Below are 19567 nucleotides of genomic sequence, written 5' to 3'. Positions count from 1 at the left end.
ATTTTGTCATACACATTTAGTGTTTAAGAGCTGACTTTTTAAAAGTTTTGTTTATCAACCACTCTAATGTATATAATTCTCACTATAGGAGCTTGAAATTCAATTGGCAAAATGTAAGGCTGATATTGATTATGCTGAGAAAAATACAGCTGTTATAATTGAAGTTAATAAAAATGACGAAAAACTCTGCTCTAATGTTACTATTAATCTTAGTAATTTAAGAAAAAGTTTCAAAAGCTTGGCAAATAAGATTTCTGAAAAACTCAATACTATGGTTACTGTTAAATTATGTTATGAAAATTTTATGGAATTAAAGGCCCCAATTGAACAATTAATCACATCAAGTGTTTTATTGGATAGAAATCTGTTGCCAATTGAAATGAATGTTGATAATGAACAAATTAAGTTATTTAAGGTAGGTTGATTTGTTTAAAGTTTTTTTTTGCCGAAGTTTTTTTTTCAACATTTTCCGCTTTGCTAAAGTTTTTTTTTTAACATACAGGATCTCATTGCCAAGTTGGAGGATCGAAAATCTGATTTAAAATCCGCAAATAGAGTTGGACTAAAATTGATTGGTTATCTTGACAATTCAGAAAATATTGAAAGAACATTAGAGTCAATAAATGATTCTTATTTTGAGGTGATTGACAAATTAAAAGGAAAAGTGAATATAATCAATGAGCATTGTTATAAAATTAATATTTTCAACAGTCTTATTGATGGAATTAAAGAATGGGTTGTGGAATGTCAGCATTTTATTGAGAGTTTTGTGATGCCTAAAATAGATATTGAGAATGTTAATAAGCAAATTGAAGTTATTCAGGTAATTTCTTCTTGTTTTGAAAAAAAAATTAGTTTATAAACTGTTAAGTACTAATTTTTTTCGAAGTTTGTATTAGAATTGTGTAAAATTCCTTAAAAGTTATTTACTGTTTATTATATATATATATATATATATATATATATATATATATATATATATATATATATATATATATATATATATATATATATATACATATATTACTTTATTTAATTGCTAAAGTAAACAGTTAATAAAGTTATTATTATTTATTTTTATTTCAAAAATTTCAGAACAATCTAAAGAATCACAGAAAGTATGTGTTGATGTTAAAAGAAGCTCAAATGATTAAAAACTGTTCCTTTAATGATCATAAAATAATCTTTCCATCTGTTGAAAAACAGTTAAAAATGGTTGAAAAAACTATGGACGATATATCTGGAAAGCTAAGTGAACTTGAAAATCAATTATTTGCATCACTAACTTTTTGTAAACAATACTCATTTGACGAAAGTGAGTGTACTCAATGGCTAATTAAAACTGAGAATGAACTTAAAAAACAAAAGCCAATTTCTGCCAAAAATGATATAAATTGTCAACAGTTAGTAATTCAAAAGAATCTTGTTGAAGATGTACAATTAAAATCATTACAGTTTGAGGTCTTTTTTGAAAATGTTGGTGATCAAAATACAGTGGATGCGAAAAAAACAGCTATTTTTAACCGCTGGTTTGAAATAAAGCAAAATGTAAATAAGCGAGAAAAATGTCTTAATGAAGTTGTTCATTTATCTGAAAAGTTTGAAGGTTTGCTTTCTGTTGTTGTTCCGTGGTTAAATAATGCTAAAAAAGCTTGTGATGTATTAACTAGTATACCTGTTAAACCTAATAAATTGTTGAAACAAATATCCAGTGTTGATGAGATGATTACGCAGGTTGCTGTGAAGAAACCAATCATAAAAGATTTCCATGATTGCTTTCGTGAATTAGAACAAAAAGCTGAATGTGATATTGAGGATATATCTGATATAGTAAATTGTACCCTTATGCAATTCAAAGAATTAGAAAATAATTTGCTTAATATAAGCCAAAGAGCAAAAAAAATGCAAGAAAAAATCGAAATTTTCAAAACTATGCATAACAATATCGAAGAATTATGTTCTGAAGTTCATTCTACGTGTGATAAAATCAAGCCACATGATGTTGAGGAAGCTAATATTGAGAAAGATGTGTTACAAATGTTTCTTACTGATATTAGTAATAAAAAATTAGACATTGATCTTTTAAAACAAATGGGAAATGAATTGATTTTAATTGACAACCAAAATGTGAATGTTATAACAATTAATGAAACAGTGATGTCTGTTGAGAAAAAGGTGCGTGATGCTATTTTTAGGATAGAAAACATGCTTGAAAATATAGAGAAATTTTCTAATGATGTTGTTAAATTTCAAAATATGCTATTTTCTGCAAAAATGAAAAGTGATGAACTTATTAAAAATAGTAATGCTATTAACTCGATTGGCTCTACTAGAGAAATAATAAAAACTCAGTTAAGTGAAATAAATGATCTTCAAAATGAATTAAAAAATGTTTATAATGATTTTCTACTAGCAGAAGCATTAGCTGATGAAATATTTGCAAGAAGTAATAAGGAGCAATCTACATATGACAGACTGCAAAGTCAATTACAAGATACAAAAAAATTATTAAAAATGAATGAAAGTTTAGCAGACTCTTGTGAACAAAAATTGAGAATTAAACTTAAATCTTGCGGTGACTTGCAAGATTTAGCAGAAAATATTCTTTATAAACTGAAAGTTATTCAATTAAACATAGATCAACATATTATCAAAGATTTGTCTATTAACCCAGATAATATTAGAAAAAATATTTATTCTCTTCAGGTAATTTTTTTTTATAACAAATAAAAAATGAATTTTAAATTTACTCTCAAATATAAATAGGTATTTTTATCTTGTTTTTATTTTAGAACCTTAAAAATGATATTGAAAATCAAAAATTAACTTGTAAAGAAGTATTGCAAAATCTCAATGTGTTGATGGCTAACATGGAAAACTCTGCAGAGCTAGTTGTTTTGAAAGGTAAAAGTGACGAACTTAAAGATTTATGGGAATCAGTAAATAATAAAGTTTTGCATGAAATTACAAGGTTAGAAAGTGTGCATTTCAACGCTGCAGATTTAGATTTAAAAGTTAAAAACATGGGAATGTTTTTGATCGAGAAACAAAAGCAAGTTAATTGCTTTCTTGTGGATATCCCTTGTGTTGCTGATGACCTATATTTGTACCAAACTAAAGTTAATGTGAGTTTCTGAAATACTTTTTACAATTAAAATAAGTTAAAATTATTTTATTTTAATTAAAATTAGTTAAAATAATTTCAACTAATTTATTTTAACTAAAATAAATTAGTTGAAATTGTTTTGTTTTTAAATTTTAACTTATTAATCCATTTATATATATATATATATATATATATATATATATATATATATATATATATATATATATATATATATATATATATATATATATATATAATGTGTATATATATATATATATATATATATATATATATATATATATATATATATATATATATATAATGTATATATATATATATATATATGTATATATATATATGTATATATATATATATGTATATATATATATATATCAGTATTAGTGAACGGAAACTTTCGGCTTCGGCCGAAACCGAAATTTCTGCTTCAACAATTTTTTTACTTTTCCAGTTTCGGCCGAAATTTCGGTTCAAACCGCAACCGAAATGAAACGAAACTTTTATAAGATTTTTTTTAAGTTTTAATTTAGAGTGGGATCATGACGATTTCCTAGTTGTAATCGTTTGTTAATAAATCAATTTTTAATTATAACAATTGTAGAAATTTTAATTGAAATCATGTTACATAATAGTTTTAAGTTACTAATCTCAAATCATTTTTAAAATGAATTAACATTTAAGTAAAGCAACCCAAATCAATAGTTTCATCAAGTTTCTCAGTACTAAAGTTTTACAATAGAAAATAATCGATAAAAAACTGGTTTATGGAATCATTTTACCGTGGCAGCTAATGATTTCAAATACGGAACTTGCAACATCTGCAACTTGAAAATACCTCGTGGATCGCACAATCCAAAACTTCAATCACTTAGTGAACTTTCATCACATTTAAGAAGTTCTTTACTCTAAAAAATTTCCTAACTGAAAAAGCAATACTCATAACTACCAGTAGTCCTGAAAATATACCAACTTCAGATCAAGTTGAGTCTATTACAATTAAAAAAAGAACAATACCCTTATTTGACGCCAGAACAAAACGGCAGAGGGCTGAAATGTTGCAATTTGTAATGCTTGGTTAGGTTGACAATATCTCAAAAATTGATTAAAACTCCGAAGAAGGTCTGAAGTTTCATAGATTTATATTAGAAAACAACATTAAAAGCAAAGTTTGGTTTTGCAAAAGTAGCAAAGAGATTCTTTAGACCTCCACCAACATCTATCGAAGTAAAAAGGTTGTTTTTAACTGCTGGAGACATTCTTTCAAATAAAAGAAATAAACTTTTGCCAGAAAACAGGAAAAAAAATGTATTCCATAGAGAAAATACTTTAATTATTACCTTTAATTATTGAAATGTCTTGACATATTATAAATTTAAACTATGTTTCATGGTGATTGCTTAGATATATGTAAAATAGCTTTTTTTGCTTTAATTCGGTGATCATTAAAGGTTAAGGATTTTAAACATTCTTTTACAAATTTCGGCCGAAATTTCGGTTTCGGCTACGGCTTCACTGAACCGAAATTTCGGTTTCGGCTACGGCTTCACTGAACCGAAATTTCGGTACTTTCGGTTTCGGCTCAAATTTCGGTTTCGGTCGATCACTAATCAGTATATAGTGTTTGGAAGAACGCGTTCCAAATGGAACGGATTCCTGGAACTAGTTTTTTTTTTGAGGAACAAAGCTAGGAACTGGTTCCTCTTAAAATAACGGAACGAGGAAAGAGAACAAATTCTTTTTTTGGAAGAACGTGAACAAAAAGTAATAGTTTCCAAAACTTTTTTAAATTTGGATTTCGCTAAAGTTGTTTTTATGGTTCAAAAGTATTGTATTTAGATTAATCAAATCTAAGTTTGGTTTCAGTTATCCAACAGCCGTAACTACTAATTTTTAAACTAAACCAATTGTCGGTCAGTTTGGAATTATTTCATATTTAGTTTGCCATATATATTAAATTTCAATCTGTATTGGTTACCAATATAGTTTTAAAGTTAGTACATGTAGCCAACTAAATCTAAAAAGTTCCTTGTAAAATATAATTTTCAACATAATTTTATTGCACGCGGTTCTAGTTAAAAAAATGGATCCAATTATTGAAATTGTTGATAATTTTGCAGTTATTGAAAATGTTATTGAAAAAAAGTTGTTGAAATTAATATATCATTTATATGTGTATAAAGTACATGCTGATGCAGACTAGGCCGGCAGAACACCAAATATTTTTTAAAAACTATTTAAAATAGATAACTAAATATAACACATTAAAAAAGCATTGCTTGCCAAGTGTAACATTAAATTACTATTACAATTTTCAAAATAAAAAATATTTATTAAAAAAGGAACAAAGTAGGAACGTGTTCTCTTTTTTGAGGAATGTGGAGCGAGTTCCTTATTGACTAAAGAACAATAAACTAGAACTAGTTCTTAGTTTACAAAATGAATAGGGAACAGAACGAGATCCTTTAAAAAAGGAACTTTCCAATCACACACATATATATATATATATATATATATATATATATATATATATATATATATATATATATATATATATATATATATATATATATATATATATATACTTTAGCATATTTATGTAAGCATTTGCTCACTTTTTTTGCCTATCTAAATAGATACGGCTTTTTTAGAAAAAGAAGAAAAAAACAAAGAATGAATGAAAAGATTGCTGCCCCATGCCAAACCCTCAGTCAATGTAGCAGCACTCCACTGCAAGTCAGGCTATTTGTCCATCGATGTATGTACTGAAGCCCTCGGCAGCAGGCTATTTCAGTATGACATCACACTGCTAACTAAATCAGCAGTATAAGATATTTATATATATATATATATATATATATATATATATATATATATATATATATATATATATATATATATATATACACACACATATATATATATAATTTTTATCATTTTAGGATGTTACTAAAAGTTTACAAGTGCATTATCAAGATATTGTGCAGATAAAGGATTTAATTGCCAGTTTAGAGTCAATTTGCCAAAGCGATATTCTTGATATACAAATTTGTACTGATAAGTTTGAAGTCCATTACTTTGAACTTACAAAAAGGTGCACTGATGAACAGTCTGAGATAGACAAAATGTTTCAAAAAATAAATTTGTTTAATGATATTCTATTAAAATCTACAAAAGTTCTAAGAGAAATTGAAAAAGAAGTATATGATGCAACCATTTTTAAAGCTAACAAATTTCAAATCACAGAAGTGAATCATAAATTAAATGATATAGAGATAAAAACAAATGAGTTATTTGTTAGTATTTCTCAGTTAAATGTCATTTGTGCTGATATCAAGAAAGTTAACAATTCCTTTCAAGAAAATGATCTTAATGATTTATCTCTAAAATTAAAAAATTTGCGAACTCTAATTTCTCAAAAAAGTAGTGACTTGAAAAGTTTATTAAACTACTGGGATAATGCCTTGCTTTTGAAAGAAAAAATTGTTTATGATTTTTCTGCAGTTCAAACAGATATCTTGCAATGTGAGCCTTCTATTTTTTCTGCTGAAGTTATTACCAGTCACTTAGAAATTTTGAAGACATGTAAGTACAAAATTGACATAGTGGAAGAACACGTGGAAAATCTTACAAATAATTCTTTCTTTAGCTACAAGGAGGTGGACATTGAGCTTTTTGAGGGCATTTGCTCAATTGAAAAACAGATTAAAAGTTTTAAAACTAAAATTGTAGAAAAAGAACAATTGCTAAGTAAATTAAAAGATAAATGTTGTGCTTTTTTTGTATTATTTGATGAAGCTTCTGCAAAATTAACAAACTTGGAGAATAAAATATCATTTTTAGACTTAAATAACAATGACAAAGATGTTAATGATAAACAAATTCAAGAAGTTAAAGATTTAAATACTGAGTTAGATAGAATAAAAGAATCTGTAACAAAATTGAATATTAATGAAAAAAAATTTGGAAACAAGTATCCGGAACTGTCGTTAGAAAAAGCTAAATCATTGTTACATACATTAAATGACAAAGTGGCATTAGTGTCTATTGATTTATTTAATAGACAAAGTAAATTGGAAATTTCTTTGCAGCAAAGTGGGAAACTAAATGACTTTTTAAAATCTTTATCTGTTTGGCTTGAGGAAAACTCTAAGTTTGTTGAGAATCAAGATGCCATTAATGCTGCAGATGAAAATGTACTGCTAGCTCAAATACAGGAGCAGAAACTTTTGAAAAGAATGTTTTTCGATCATGAACATAATTTTACAGAATTGCAAAAAATAGGAATTGATTTGTTAAAAGCAACCAATGATTGTGGAAAGAAAAAAGATATTGAAGCAGACCTTAAGAGTATTAGCAATACTTGGAATAACTTGAATAAAAAAATTGATGAACGTGAAAATCTTCTCTTAAAAACATTACAAAAAGTTCAAATATTAAATACATGTCTAGGTGACATAGTTAAAAAACTTGAAGTCTTAGAAATAAAAGTAAATGTTGATAAAGATTTACTTAGTTGTGATAATAGTGATACTTTAAAAGAACAAAAACAGCATGTGGAAATAATGTTGAATGAAGTTTTATCTATAGAATCTATGATAAATCAAGTTTATTTACATGAACAAGATCTAGAATCTTTTTCCACACCAACTTGTTACCTAAAGATTAAAGAAAAATCATCTGTTGTCGTTAAACTTTATGAAAAAATTCTTAGTCACTGGTTAACTAAACAAAAATATATCACAAATTATGAACACCTGTTTAATGACTTAACAAATAGAGCAAATGTGTTTGATCAATGGGTTGATGACATAAAAGTTCAGATTGCTGAATTCCAAAATGAAATTCAAAAGGTGATAATTGTGCAGAAAAATATTGAGGATCACAAATCTGTTTTTAATGAAATAGAAATCCTTGTTAAAGAATTAAATGGAATATCACAGAGTATTGAACCTCAGGAAATTTATAATTGCATTGAAGAAAAATATCATAAACTTATTACAGAAAATTTAACTAACTTAAGTTCTTTGCAGAAATCAAGTTTAGAATTGAAAGAGTTTTATGACAGAGTGGAAAGTTTATTTGAATGGTTAGATAAAATGTCGAGTTACTATGAAGTTAAAAAGCCATCTTACATAAACCCCGATGAAGTAAAAGAACAGCTTTTAGCTCATCAAGCTATATCTTCTCAAGTTTCATCAATGAGTCATAGTTTCAAAAATATATATGAATTAGCTGAATGTTTAACTTCGAAAGATATGGAAAGAAATAATGTTCAAGCTAAAGTGGATTCTTTAAAACTTATGGAGCTCAAATTAAATGAAAATTTAACAAAAAGACAAAATGAACTTGTGGAAGACCTTTTGCTTATTCAAAAATTTTCGGACCTAAGCAAAGAATTTAGCCACAAGTTATCTAATGCTGAAACCAATTTAGATGCTATAAAGAAAGAGGAAGGAATTAATCTTAACTTACATAAAGAAACATTAGACACAGTTGAAAAAAATTTATTGCAATCAATGTCTGATTTGGAAAATTTGAAAGAATTAAGCATTCAAATTAAAAATGGGAAGTCTAATATTGACTCGATTACCATTATCAAAATGATTGATGAGTGTGATACTTTTTGGAAACACATCAAGTTGTCTTTTGAGAAGATAAAAAAAAGTACCACTGCAGATAAAACAGACAAAGAGATTGAAATACTATGGAGTAAGCTTGAAGATGCTATTGAAAAGTGTGGAATAATTAAAAAAAAGTTAAAGCAACGAGTTGAAGTACCAGTTATTGAAGATTTAATTGCAGAAAATATTCTAAAAGTAACTGAACAAGAAAAAGAAATCAATGATTTGGAAGATATTATATCAAATTTAAATAAATCTATTGACTTACTTAGTCAAGAAGAATTATCAAAATCTCCTGCTCTGCTGATAAGACAGAGTAAACTTAATAGTTTGTGGAAGCATATTATCAATAGTCTGACTGTATACAAAGGAGATTTAATTAACTCTTTAGATGCAGCTAAAAAATTTTGGGCTGGGGTCAAAAAACTAAAAGATATTATTTTAGATATGCAAACGAAGATTGATGAGCAGGGTGAACCAACAACCAATGTTGATATTTTACTTTTAATGATTTCTGAAAACCAAAACTTACATAAATTTTTAGAAGAAAATAGTAAAACTTTGATTGATTTGTCTAATTCTTCTTTGGTTCTTATTAATAATGCATCCACTGAAAATAATGCTGAAGTTCTAAAGGTTTTAAATGATGTTACTGACCAATGGGATGCTCTTAACAAACATTGGAATTTGCGCAAAGATAGTTTACTTCAATTAAAAAATATATTGATTAGTTACAATCAAGATAAAGATAGCATTGAAGCATGGCTGTCAGAAGCTGAAAACCAAAATTTAATTCAGGGAAGTAAATGTTGTGATCTTAGCGATATTAGAGATAAGTTAAATATGCAGAGAATATTTTACAAAGATTTAACTAAGCATCAATCTGAAATAATTGCTTTAAATCAAAAAGGATCTTCTTTAGTTGAGAAGGTTGGTGAAGAAGATGCTGAGAAAATTCGTGAATATTTGGCATCGACAGAACAAAGATGGAACACTCTTGTAGAGAGCTCTAATCAGTGTCAGGTAGAACTTGAAGATACTTTGCTATCTCTTGGTCATTATCATATTGTTATTGAAGAACTTCTTACTTGGATTACACAAACCAGATTAGTTCTACTTGAGCGATCTGTACCTAAGAATAAACAATCTATTGAAATTGAGTTGTCAAAATTCAGATCTGTTAAAAAAGATGTTGATTCTCGTCGACACATTGCTGATTCTTGTATTAAAATTGCTGAAGGTTTTGTGAAAAAAGGTATTATTACTGACAGAGAAACTATTGAGATAAAACTAAATATTCTTAAAACAGCTTGGTGTGAAATCCAACAGCTACTTCAACAAAAAGAAGAAATTTTAAATGATGCTTTAGAAGAAACGCATAAGTTTTATGAACAGTTACAAGATCTAACTGCTTGGCTTATTGAGGCAAAAGTAATTTTAAAAAGAAAAATTGAATTTAGTGATGTAGAAAGTATAAGTGTTCATCTTGAAAAGCATTCTGAGTTTATTACAATGTTTTTAGAACATGAGGAAAATTATGAATTTGTTGTTGAAACATTAACCATGATGGAATCAAATAATAAGAGCATAAGTGATAAATTTGAGGTGCAAAAAACTTTGGCAAACTTAAAAACAGATTGGCATGAATTAAAAGACTTATCACAGTCTAAATCTGATTTTCTTCAAAGTTCGCTCAAGAATGCTGAATTGTATCAAAATTTAAAACATGATATTGAAATCTGGTTTGTTCAAGTATATGATGCTATTACATCATATGGTCCTGTTAGCACCAACATGGATGTAATTAAAAAGCAGATGTGTGAGGTAGAAGAGTTGTTGTCATCAGTTTTTGAAAAGCAAAAATGTTTATTAAGACTAAAAGAAGTAATGAATGTTATGAGTCCAACTTATTCTCCTAGTGAAGCTTTCTCTTTGAACAGTCAAATAGAAGAACTGACTCAACATTGGAAAGAAGTTGCAGTAAAGTTAAAAGAACGAAAAAAATTGTTAGCATCAAACTACGAGCAAATTGTAATTTTTTCTGAAGGTAGTAATCAGCTGTATGGTTTCTTAGATGATTTAGAAAAATTAATTGATCCATCAATTGGCAAAGATGCAAATTCAGTGAAACTGCAAATTCGTAAAAACAAAGAAAATCAAAAACTGATTTTGCTAAAGCAAGCTCAATTAAATGCTACTGTAAAAGCAGGTATGTTTTTGATTTCAAAAAGTCAATGTGGGGAAGGACCTGTTCTTTCAAAAGCTGTTGAAGCGTTACGTTTGAGATGGGAGTCTGTCCTTGACCTATATTTAGACCGTCAGCATCGTCTAGAAGAAGCTTTGCTTTTTCATGGTATGTTCTTAGAAGCAGTACAAGCATTGATTGAATGGCTAGATTCTGCAGATTATATTCTTACCAGTGAAGTAGCTGTAATGGGTGATCCTGAAACTGTAAAGTTGTTAGTGGATAATCATAATTCTTTTCAACAAGAACTCCTGAAAAAATTTAAAATATATGAATCCATTGTTAAAACTGGGCAAGCCATGCTTACAAGTGGTAACATTGAAAATGCTGTAGAGCTTGAAAATTATTTGGAAATTTTGAAAGATAAGTGGGAAGCAGTAAATCATATGTCATTGACTAAAGAAGCTCGTGTAAAAAATGCATATGAATTAGCAAATAATTTTCAAAAATCTTGGATAGCATGTATGCAAAATCTGGTAGTGCTAGACGATGAGTTAAAAAGGAATGGTCCAATTGCTGATGAGCTTAATGAACTGAAGAAGCAAGTTGATGTTTATTATTTGTTTGAAAAAAATTTAAACTCTCATGAAACAGAAGTAAATGCATGTTTTCAAAAAGGAGGAGTTATTCTTCGATTTTGCCATCCGTTTGCACAGTCAAACATACACCATCAAATGACACTTTTGAAAAAACGAATGAGCAATATCTCTGGATGGGCTAAAGAAAGAAAGTCAAAACTTACTGAAACTTTAGCTATTTTAATGGAAGAAGAAACTGTTACTGTTGAACTTTTAAAATGGATTTCTGAGCAAGAAGCTGCTTTTCAAGAAAATGAACGTGAGCCTTTACCAGATGATTTTGAAGTTTTATCAAAAATGTTGGAAAAACATTTTATGTTTCAAAAAGACATAGAAGCAAAACAATTAGTTTATGAAAACGTTGTTAAAAAAGCAAAAAGAAAACCACTAAGTGATCAACAGCGACATGCAATGACGCCTCGTTCTAGAGGATCTGATAAACGTGATTTTATAAATCCAAAAGTTGAGCTTTTATGCAAAAGGTGGCAATTATTTTGGCTTGCAGTGATAGGTAGAAAAAATTTGTTACAAAGTCAGCTAGATGAAATTCGCATTCGCAAGGCCGCTGCCCATTTTAAATGGGAGGAGTGGCGAGATCGCTACAATGCTTGGTTGCGAGACTCAAAATCTCGAGTTCTCGATATGTGGAGAAAGTATGGTAATGATAAGGATAACAATCTTACTCGTGAGCAATTTATTCAGAGTATTATTGATCAATCTTTTTGTGCAGAAAGATGGGAACTTGTTCTTGTTTTTGATCGAGTTCAACGTCGTAATCATGTTTTTTATCAAGATTTTATGGATGCTCTTAAAGGACGTAAGCGAAAACCAGATAAACCTGTTACAGAATCAGAGCAAATCCATGATATTATTGCTACAGAAGTTGGTAAATGCGTTTGCTGTCCAAAAAAATTTGAAATGTCTAAAGTTGGAGAGGGAAAGTATGTGTTTGGAGAACAGCATAAGCTACGATTAGTACGATTTTTGCGTAGTGCTGTTATGGTTCGAGTTGGAGGCGGATGGGAAAATTTGTTAGATTTTTTAGAGAAGAATGACCCGTGTCGGGGTAATTAATGTTTTTATTTCTATTTAATTCGTTTTTCTTTTACTTTTTTATAATAATGGTATGCAATAATAAGTTTTAAAATGTATGTTTGTGTAGCTGAAGGTCGTACTAATGTTGAACTTCGGGAGAAGTTCGTTATGCCTGACAATTCAAGTCAAAGTATGCAATCTTTCACATCAAATTATGGAAAAAATATTGCTGACAGTAAAGAGAGTTCACGCCTTAATGTAATAAAACGAGAAGGCTCTTATCTAAGTTCTGGCTCGGGATCAATTAAAAACGAGAAATCTCAAGATAGCCATAATCAAAGTGGTGATTATGTTGATAGTTCTCCTCGTGTAAAAAAAGCAGGAATATCTAGTAGAAGTACGTCTGCTTCAAACTTAAGTAGTGCCAACAGTTCATTAAATTTAAGTTCTAACTCGACGAAAAATGCAGGGAAACCAACTGATCATAAAGTTAACTCTCCTGGGAAAAAAAATAGTTCTAAAGGATTAAAGAAATAATTTTTGTGATTGAACAAAAAGTCGGACTGATTTAATTTTAAGATTAATAACTTTAATTAGTCAGGATAGATTTGTTGCAAATACAGAATTAAGTTTTTTGTTTAGTAAATATGAATAGTTACTTTGTGTTTGTTTATATAACGGAATGATGTATAATTAAATGTATATATGCTTTAGTACACTTTTTAATTTTTGCAGCACTTTTGGATAAATAATGTTCATGGTAGTTTTTGTATTTTAGTACCGAGGCAAAATTATATATTCCGAAATAATATGAATACGTGAATACCATTTCGATACAAATAAAACTCTAATACAACAGTGTTTAGTTTTGTACTTTTTTAAAAAAATTCTCACGTCTCTACGTAGTGCGCGGTTTTTCGCATTTTAGAAATACTAAAATCCATCATGTGTTTGCATTTTTGAAAGCGATGTTTTACTTGAAATAAAACTTTAAATAAAAATTTTTAGTAACACCAAAAACTAATATTTTTCTGATAAGAAATATTTTAAATGAATTTTTTATTCTATTATTTATCTAACATAATAAGCGGAAAAATTGTCAAAAAAAAAAGGCTTGAAATTAAAAAAATTTGAGAAAAAAAATCTTCAGTCATACAGGTATAATGCCCTTAAAAAGACAAAAATATTAAATTGCCTATAACTTATCTTGAAAAGCATTAAACAAAAGTTGGGAAATTCAAAAATATAAACAGACTATATAACTTTCAGAAAAAAGTGCAGAAATTTAAAATTTCGTTCCAAAAGATTGTTTTTAAAAAAATCTGAGAACATAAAAAACTAATATTTAACATAAAACGAAAAATATTTAAGTCCGTAAACAAGAGGCTATGAATAGGACCCTTATAAGAATAGTAATTGTTTTTCACTTGTTTAATAGGAGCATATCGTCGGGGATAGTGCAAAACCGCGTAACTAGCATTGGAAAATACCGCGTGTCTACAGTACATTTTTTTTACTGGAAAAATTTAAAAAATTTTTTATTTCAACAGATTTTGCTTTCGTTTTAGTATAAAGAATATTATTCATTTATTTTATAATGACAACAACAGATATTTGTTGTTAAAATTATTAATATCCAAATATAGTAGCCAATGCTAGTTACGCGGATTTGCACTATCCCCGACGATATAGTTTTTGTTGCTTAAAAAGCACTGCTAAAGTGTTAATATTTTTGTTTTTTTAATGGCACTATATATTTTTAACTTTTTTTCCAATTTTTTATACTTCTGAAGGAAAAAGGTCTCAAAAACAACAAACACTTTAATTTATAATGAATAATAAAAAAGATTCTCAATGATGAATTCTATTGGATTCTGAATCTTCAGTACTGTCTTCTTTATCTTTAGACTTTCTAAATAAATTCTTTGCAGCGGTTGTTTTTTTTTTTGATAAATATTTAGGTAAAATCATAATTGGTCTTTTACCATCTACGATGCACTTTGATTTACCGCATACTGATTTCATAACAATTCGACACATGGGACATTGTTTTAGCTTTGCAAATGCTATTGTCTGAAATGCATCTTTCCTTGCATCTATAGAAAAACTCAGTTTCTTCACTCTTTTTTTGTTCTCTATCTTCTTTCTCTTGCACTTTCTTTTCTTTTGAGTTATTAATAGATTCTACGAGTTTTAACACACCTTGACTTTCCATGGAGCCATGGACTTGAGTTACCCTTGTAGTTGCTTTGTGCATACCATTACTTTGAGTTGACTTTATTTTTTAGATTGTCAAAAGACCTGGTATTTCATTAAGATTGATGCTTTTTTCATGTAAGTCTATATTCATGGTCTGCATTGGCAAACATTTTTCTTTCCAGTTTGAAGCTTTCTCTTTCCAATGCATTTGGCTATCTTTTTGTTTCATAGATATAGGAGAACTTATTTTGCTATTTAGAATTGTTGAAATATCAGTAACGTTAGGCGAAGCTGCTTCCTCGGCTAACATAGAAGCTTGGTGGAATTTATCGCTTTGCATAAATGCAACAATTAAACTTTCATTAGTAATACCAACTTTCTTATCAGCTTTTTGTATCAATTCTGGCGTAGCCCACTTGTCCCACATACTTGCAAGAAACAACATAAAGGTTTCTCTATTAATTGCATGATGCTGATTGAACAGATTTTCTTTTGTATTAGCATAGTGTTCATGAAGTTCCTTGTTAATTTGATCAAATAGTTGTGTTACCCCAGTAGTGTCTGGAGATGTAAGGTATAATGGAAGCGAGAGCTGTGACCATCCTCAGTACAACAGCAGGGCGAAGTATTTTTTTTGCAATCAAGTGTCTGTCAAATAATTTATAAAATCCAAGTAAGGATTTGTGATCTTATGATCCATTCTCTGTGTCGAAATTTATAAGTTAGGAATATTTTGAACTCAGAGGAGCGATCTAACTAGTAATTCCTTGAGTACCAAATATTACATGGTAGGTGCATTTTTCACCTAAATAATAAAATATTTTTAAAAAATGTGTCTGCAGTTTTAAGTAATAAAATACATGTGTTATCTTAAAGTCAGGGGTGCACAGAGGGTGGGGAACTTTATTTTGGTAGTAAAAGGGTGGAGAGCATCTAATAAATTTTTATGATCTGCCCTGAACATCATAAAATCTCTGTGCGCCTCTACCTAAAGTATGTTTATTTTCAAATTTGATAATTTAATTAGAATATAAAATATAAGAATAATATTTGACAACAGTAAATTTTAAAGTTTAAAATGTGTTTTAAGTATAATGTACCTGATAATGACACCATTAGATTTATTGTGACACATTCACGATTTTGCCAAATCATTTTTTAACATCTTTCACCACGTCCACCATGACCACGGTTTAGTATATAAACCGCTCGCTGAACGATTAACACCAAAGTTAACAAATTGTGGTGTTTCATCGTGATTGAAGATCCGAGACAAGTCAATTTGCCCGGTGCAATGTTCAGATACTTCTTGATTTTCATTAATCATGATGCCACATTCAACCAATTCTTTTATAGTCATTAAAATTATTATTTTTAAATCAAATAATAACAGATTTCAAAGTTATAATTCTATATCATTTTTAAATTATTTGAATGAGTTTTGTTAATTATTGGTCTAAGTCACAGATACAACATATACTATTTACTTTTGTGAATTTCAAAGTTGTTTTACCTAAATGAGAGCAGGCCATTACACGAGTACAATTCATTACTCTATACATTGTGATAATTTCTTGTCTTTTTAAAGAAATATATCAATGCAGTAGTAAAGAATTGTAACATTTATAACAATAAAAAAATAAAAGGGCTTTCTAGATCATATTTTTTTGTTTATTTATTTAGTTTGGTGCTTAAATATTGAAAACTTTATATATTATATTATACAGTATTATATATAAAGGGTTTGCATATAACCGTGTAATCATTCCTATTTTTTGATGTTCTTTTTCTTGTAAATTTGTTTGAAACTGTAGACATGTACAACTGTGGACAACTTCTATAGTTTTAATAAATTATATAATTTTTAACTTTTCTTCAAAAGAGCTTTCCTTCCATTTTCAGTCAAAGCAATGAACTTTCTTCCTCCTTTCATCTTTTTGTTAGCATGATCTCGAATTTTTAACATAATGAGGTTTGTCAGTTTTTTTCTGTTCATTGATAAGCACAATTTTTACAGCGTACATACTCAACTATAGTATCATCTTCTTTAGTTATTAGAATCATAATATGTTTTTTCTCAATTCCTGTAAGAACTAGATTATCTAATTGCTTATCAATCACATTTTTGCTTTTTATTAATGGAAAATGCCCTTTTGATATTGCAGCAGACCCTCGCTTTCCATTAATTTTATACCACTCTACAACTTGGTTTATCTGATTGCATCTTTCAACTCGGTTAAACTGCTTTACAGCTGCTTCAAAATTATTCCTTTGCTTTTTTATAATAGAATTTGCTGTTACTCTTAAGCTAAATTTTGATTTCATTTTTATTTTTATCTATGATAATAAACATTTTAAACTATTAAAATAATTACTCTACAAGCACTGTAATGTAAAAATGCAGCACATAAATAATTGGATTTTTAAGTATTTTTTTTTTTTCAATTTGCACTAAAATAAGTGTTAATTGAAATCGTAAGATATAGGAATCGTTACTATGTCAAAATAAACTTTAAGATATAAAGAGAAGAAAAAAATATAAAAATACCGAAATTATTTAATATAATGATGTTCTTGATGCTTATTATAAAATGAAGTATTTGGGTCAAAATACATGATTTTTCTAATTATTTTGAAAAATAATAAAGTAATTCCAGATTTCCTTATATTATAAGATACATATATCCAGCAAATAATACTATAAAAAATATCTCCACGATTGAGAAAATCGTTAAGGAGATATCAACAAAAATAAGATTGTCTTTTTAAGGGCACCCAGCCAAAAATAGACAATTTTTAAGTACAAATAAAATAGTAAAAATACAATTGAGTAATGTTTTTAACCCCCAGGAAGAAATTATATGTCTCTAGACAAAATAAAAATATCAAAATTTAGAAAAAAATACTGCTACTTAGTCTTTAAAAGCATATTTAAATTTGTTGTCTTTTTAAGGGCACTATACCTTTAATCAAGGTTTAAAAAGCGTGAGGGGTTTTCCCTATATGTGAGGCCTCAATTTGTTTGAGAAAACTCTTTTTTTAGAAAAAGTTTACAAACAATGAAAACAACATTGAAGTAAAATCACTCTAATTTTATCACCACCAAAAGACAGTATAAAAGCAATAAAATCATTCTAATTTTAATACCATCAAGAAGCAAAGCATAACAAAAAATATTAATTATAAAAGTTTATGACTCCATACTGTTTATATAATTCCGATATCATAAAAGAAATTAGAAGTTTCAAATTTCCACAGATTCAAAATAAACATGATTTCGTAAGTCATAACCCATCAATCATCGCCATTATCACTAGCACTAGTGCTACTAATAGGATCCTCAAGGGAGTCATCCGTGAAATTCAATTCAACATCTTCTTCACTTTCCTCCACGCCATGTGGAAATTCTTCATCAACATCAACTGGAATTTTTTCTTTGCCTAAAGGAAATATATTTGTTTCAGTTAAAGTACAAATAAAAAAACTTATTCAAATTAATATCTTATACCATTATTTTTCTTCTTTGTTTTCTTTGAACGTTGAGATCACCTTCTTCAATTTCAAGAGGGTCATCAAGTGCTATATTTGTATCAAATCTTTAAAAGTTTCGCTCTTTGTATGTACCTATTCATTAAAATATTAAAGCTCAGTAACATAAAAATCGAAAACAAATAAAAACTAAAATACTTTATATTATTACTTGATTGAAGGAGCTCTAGTTTCATTCACATCCAGAAGCACTGCAAGTCAAGCTCAAGATTCGAATGGCAAATTTTGCTAGTTCAAGCGTTTGATCCCCAAAAGCTCATATATATGAGTGAGAACTAGTCTTTTTTTTGTTTTTTTTGAATTGCACCAGTAAGTCAAATATATATATATATATATATATATATATATATATATATATATATATATATATATATATATATATATATATATATATATATATATATATATATATATATATATATATATATATATATATATATATATATGTATTTATATATATATATATATGTATTTATATATATACTATGATTATAAAGCATCATTCTGTAAAATTTGAGACTGGTGTAAGGTGAAAGTTTATGTAAAGAAACTAGCAACTCCTCGTTTTTCTTTGTTTGTAGGGTTTTCTCTACAGTAAATCTAATAAAACCTTAAAAATCTCAAATTGAGAAAACAATGACATATACCATTCTGATTCTCACCGGTGCACAGTGGTTTGAAATAATCAAAAAGTGGCATTAATTCCAGATTTGTAAAAATCCGATATAAAAAGTTCTGAATATGCAAGATTGTTGCAAATTAGTCTTATTTTTATGTTCTGAAAGAACTTTTCTTTTTAGACCATTTGGCGCTTCCCCGCAGATGCTCAAAGTTGCTATTTTTATAGAACATTTATTTAGTGAAAAAACAATAAATTTCGAACTTTTGTTTTATTTCTTAAACCGCACCTGTGAACTTCCATATATTATTTATCAATCGGAAGAATATTAAACAGGCTTTTAGAGTTTAATGTAAAATATTTTATAAAACTACATTGCATGCCGTAAAAATACAAAGAAAGATAACTTTTTAGACTAGGAAATATTGCATACTTGAATGTGACTTTTATTAAATTCTGTATGTTTCTGTAAAAATCTCAAAACGTTTGGATAAACTTCGACCCTTCTGCTTTTAATCCAGTATAGGTTTTGATGCCGCCCGGACCCGCCCAAACAACCAATTTAAGTAGAAACATTTTTCAATTTAAAAATGTTTC

General features: G+C 28.0%; 1 protein-coding gene and 1 long non-coding RNA gene across 4 annotated transcripts in view; one reads left to right on the top strand and one right to left on the bottom strand.

Moving 5' to 3' along the window:
* The window catches only part of LOC100208392 (uncharacterized), a 91302-nt gene extending 77936 nt beyond the window's left edge, over window positions 1–13366 (top strand). For all 3 annotated transcript variants that reach the window (XM_065812606.1, XM_065812604.1, XM_065812605.1), the window contains 6 exons: window positions 89–415; window positions 503–823; window positions 1096–2706; window positions 2793–3125; window positions 6064–12634; window positions 12731–13366. In XM_065812606.1, coding sequence (XP_065668678.1) covers window positions 89–415; window positions 503–823; window positions 1096–2706; window positions 2793–3125; window positions 6064–12634; window positions 12731–13140 — 9573 coding nt within the window. In that variant the 3' untranslated portion in view covers window positions 13141–13366. The remainder of the gene's footprint in view (window positions 1–88; window positions 416–502; window positions 824–1095; window positions 2707–2792; window positions 3126–6063; window positions 12635–12730) is intronic.
* A 4553-nt stretch (window positions 13367–17919) lies between these two features.
* On the bottom strand, window positions 17920–18691 carry LOC136087695 (uncharacterized). The gene is made up of 3 exons (XR_010641991.1): window positions 18503–18691; window positions 18311–18426; window positions 17920–18242 (listed from the first exon to the last, which is right to left on the bottom strand). It is a non-coding gene; the product is annotated as an uncharacterized LOC136087695 (long non-coding RNA).
* Window positions 18692–19567: the final 876 nt, after the last annotated feature.

Source organism: Hydra vulgaris, chromosome 12, assembly GCF_038396675.1.
Source record: "Hydra vulgaris chromosome 12, alternate assembly HydraT2T_AEP".
Classification (NCBI taxonomy): domain Eukaryota; kingdom Metazoa; phylum Cnidaria; class Hydrozoa; order Anthoathecata; family Hydridae; genus Hydra; species Hydra vulgaris.
Note: the sequence above shows the minus strand (reverse complement) of the source record. Positions and strands in the feature narration are given on the sequence as shown.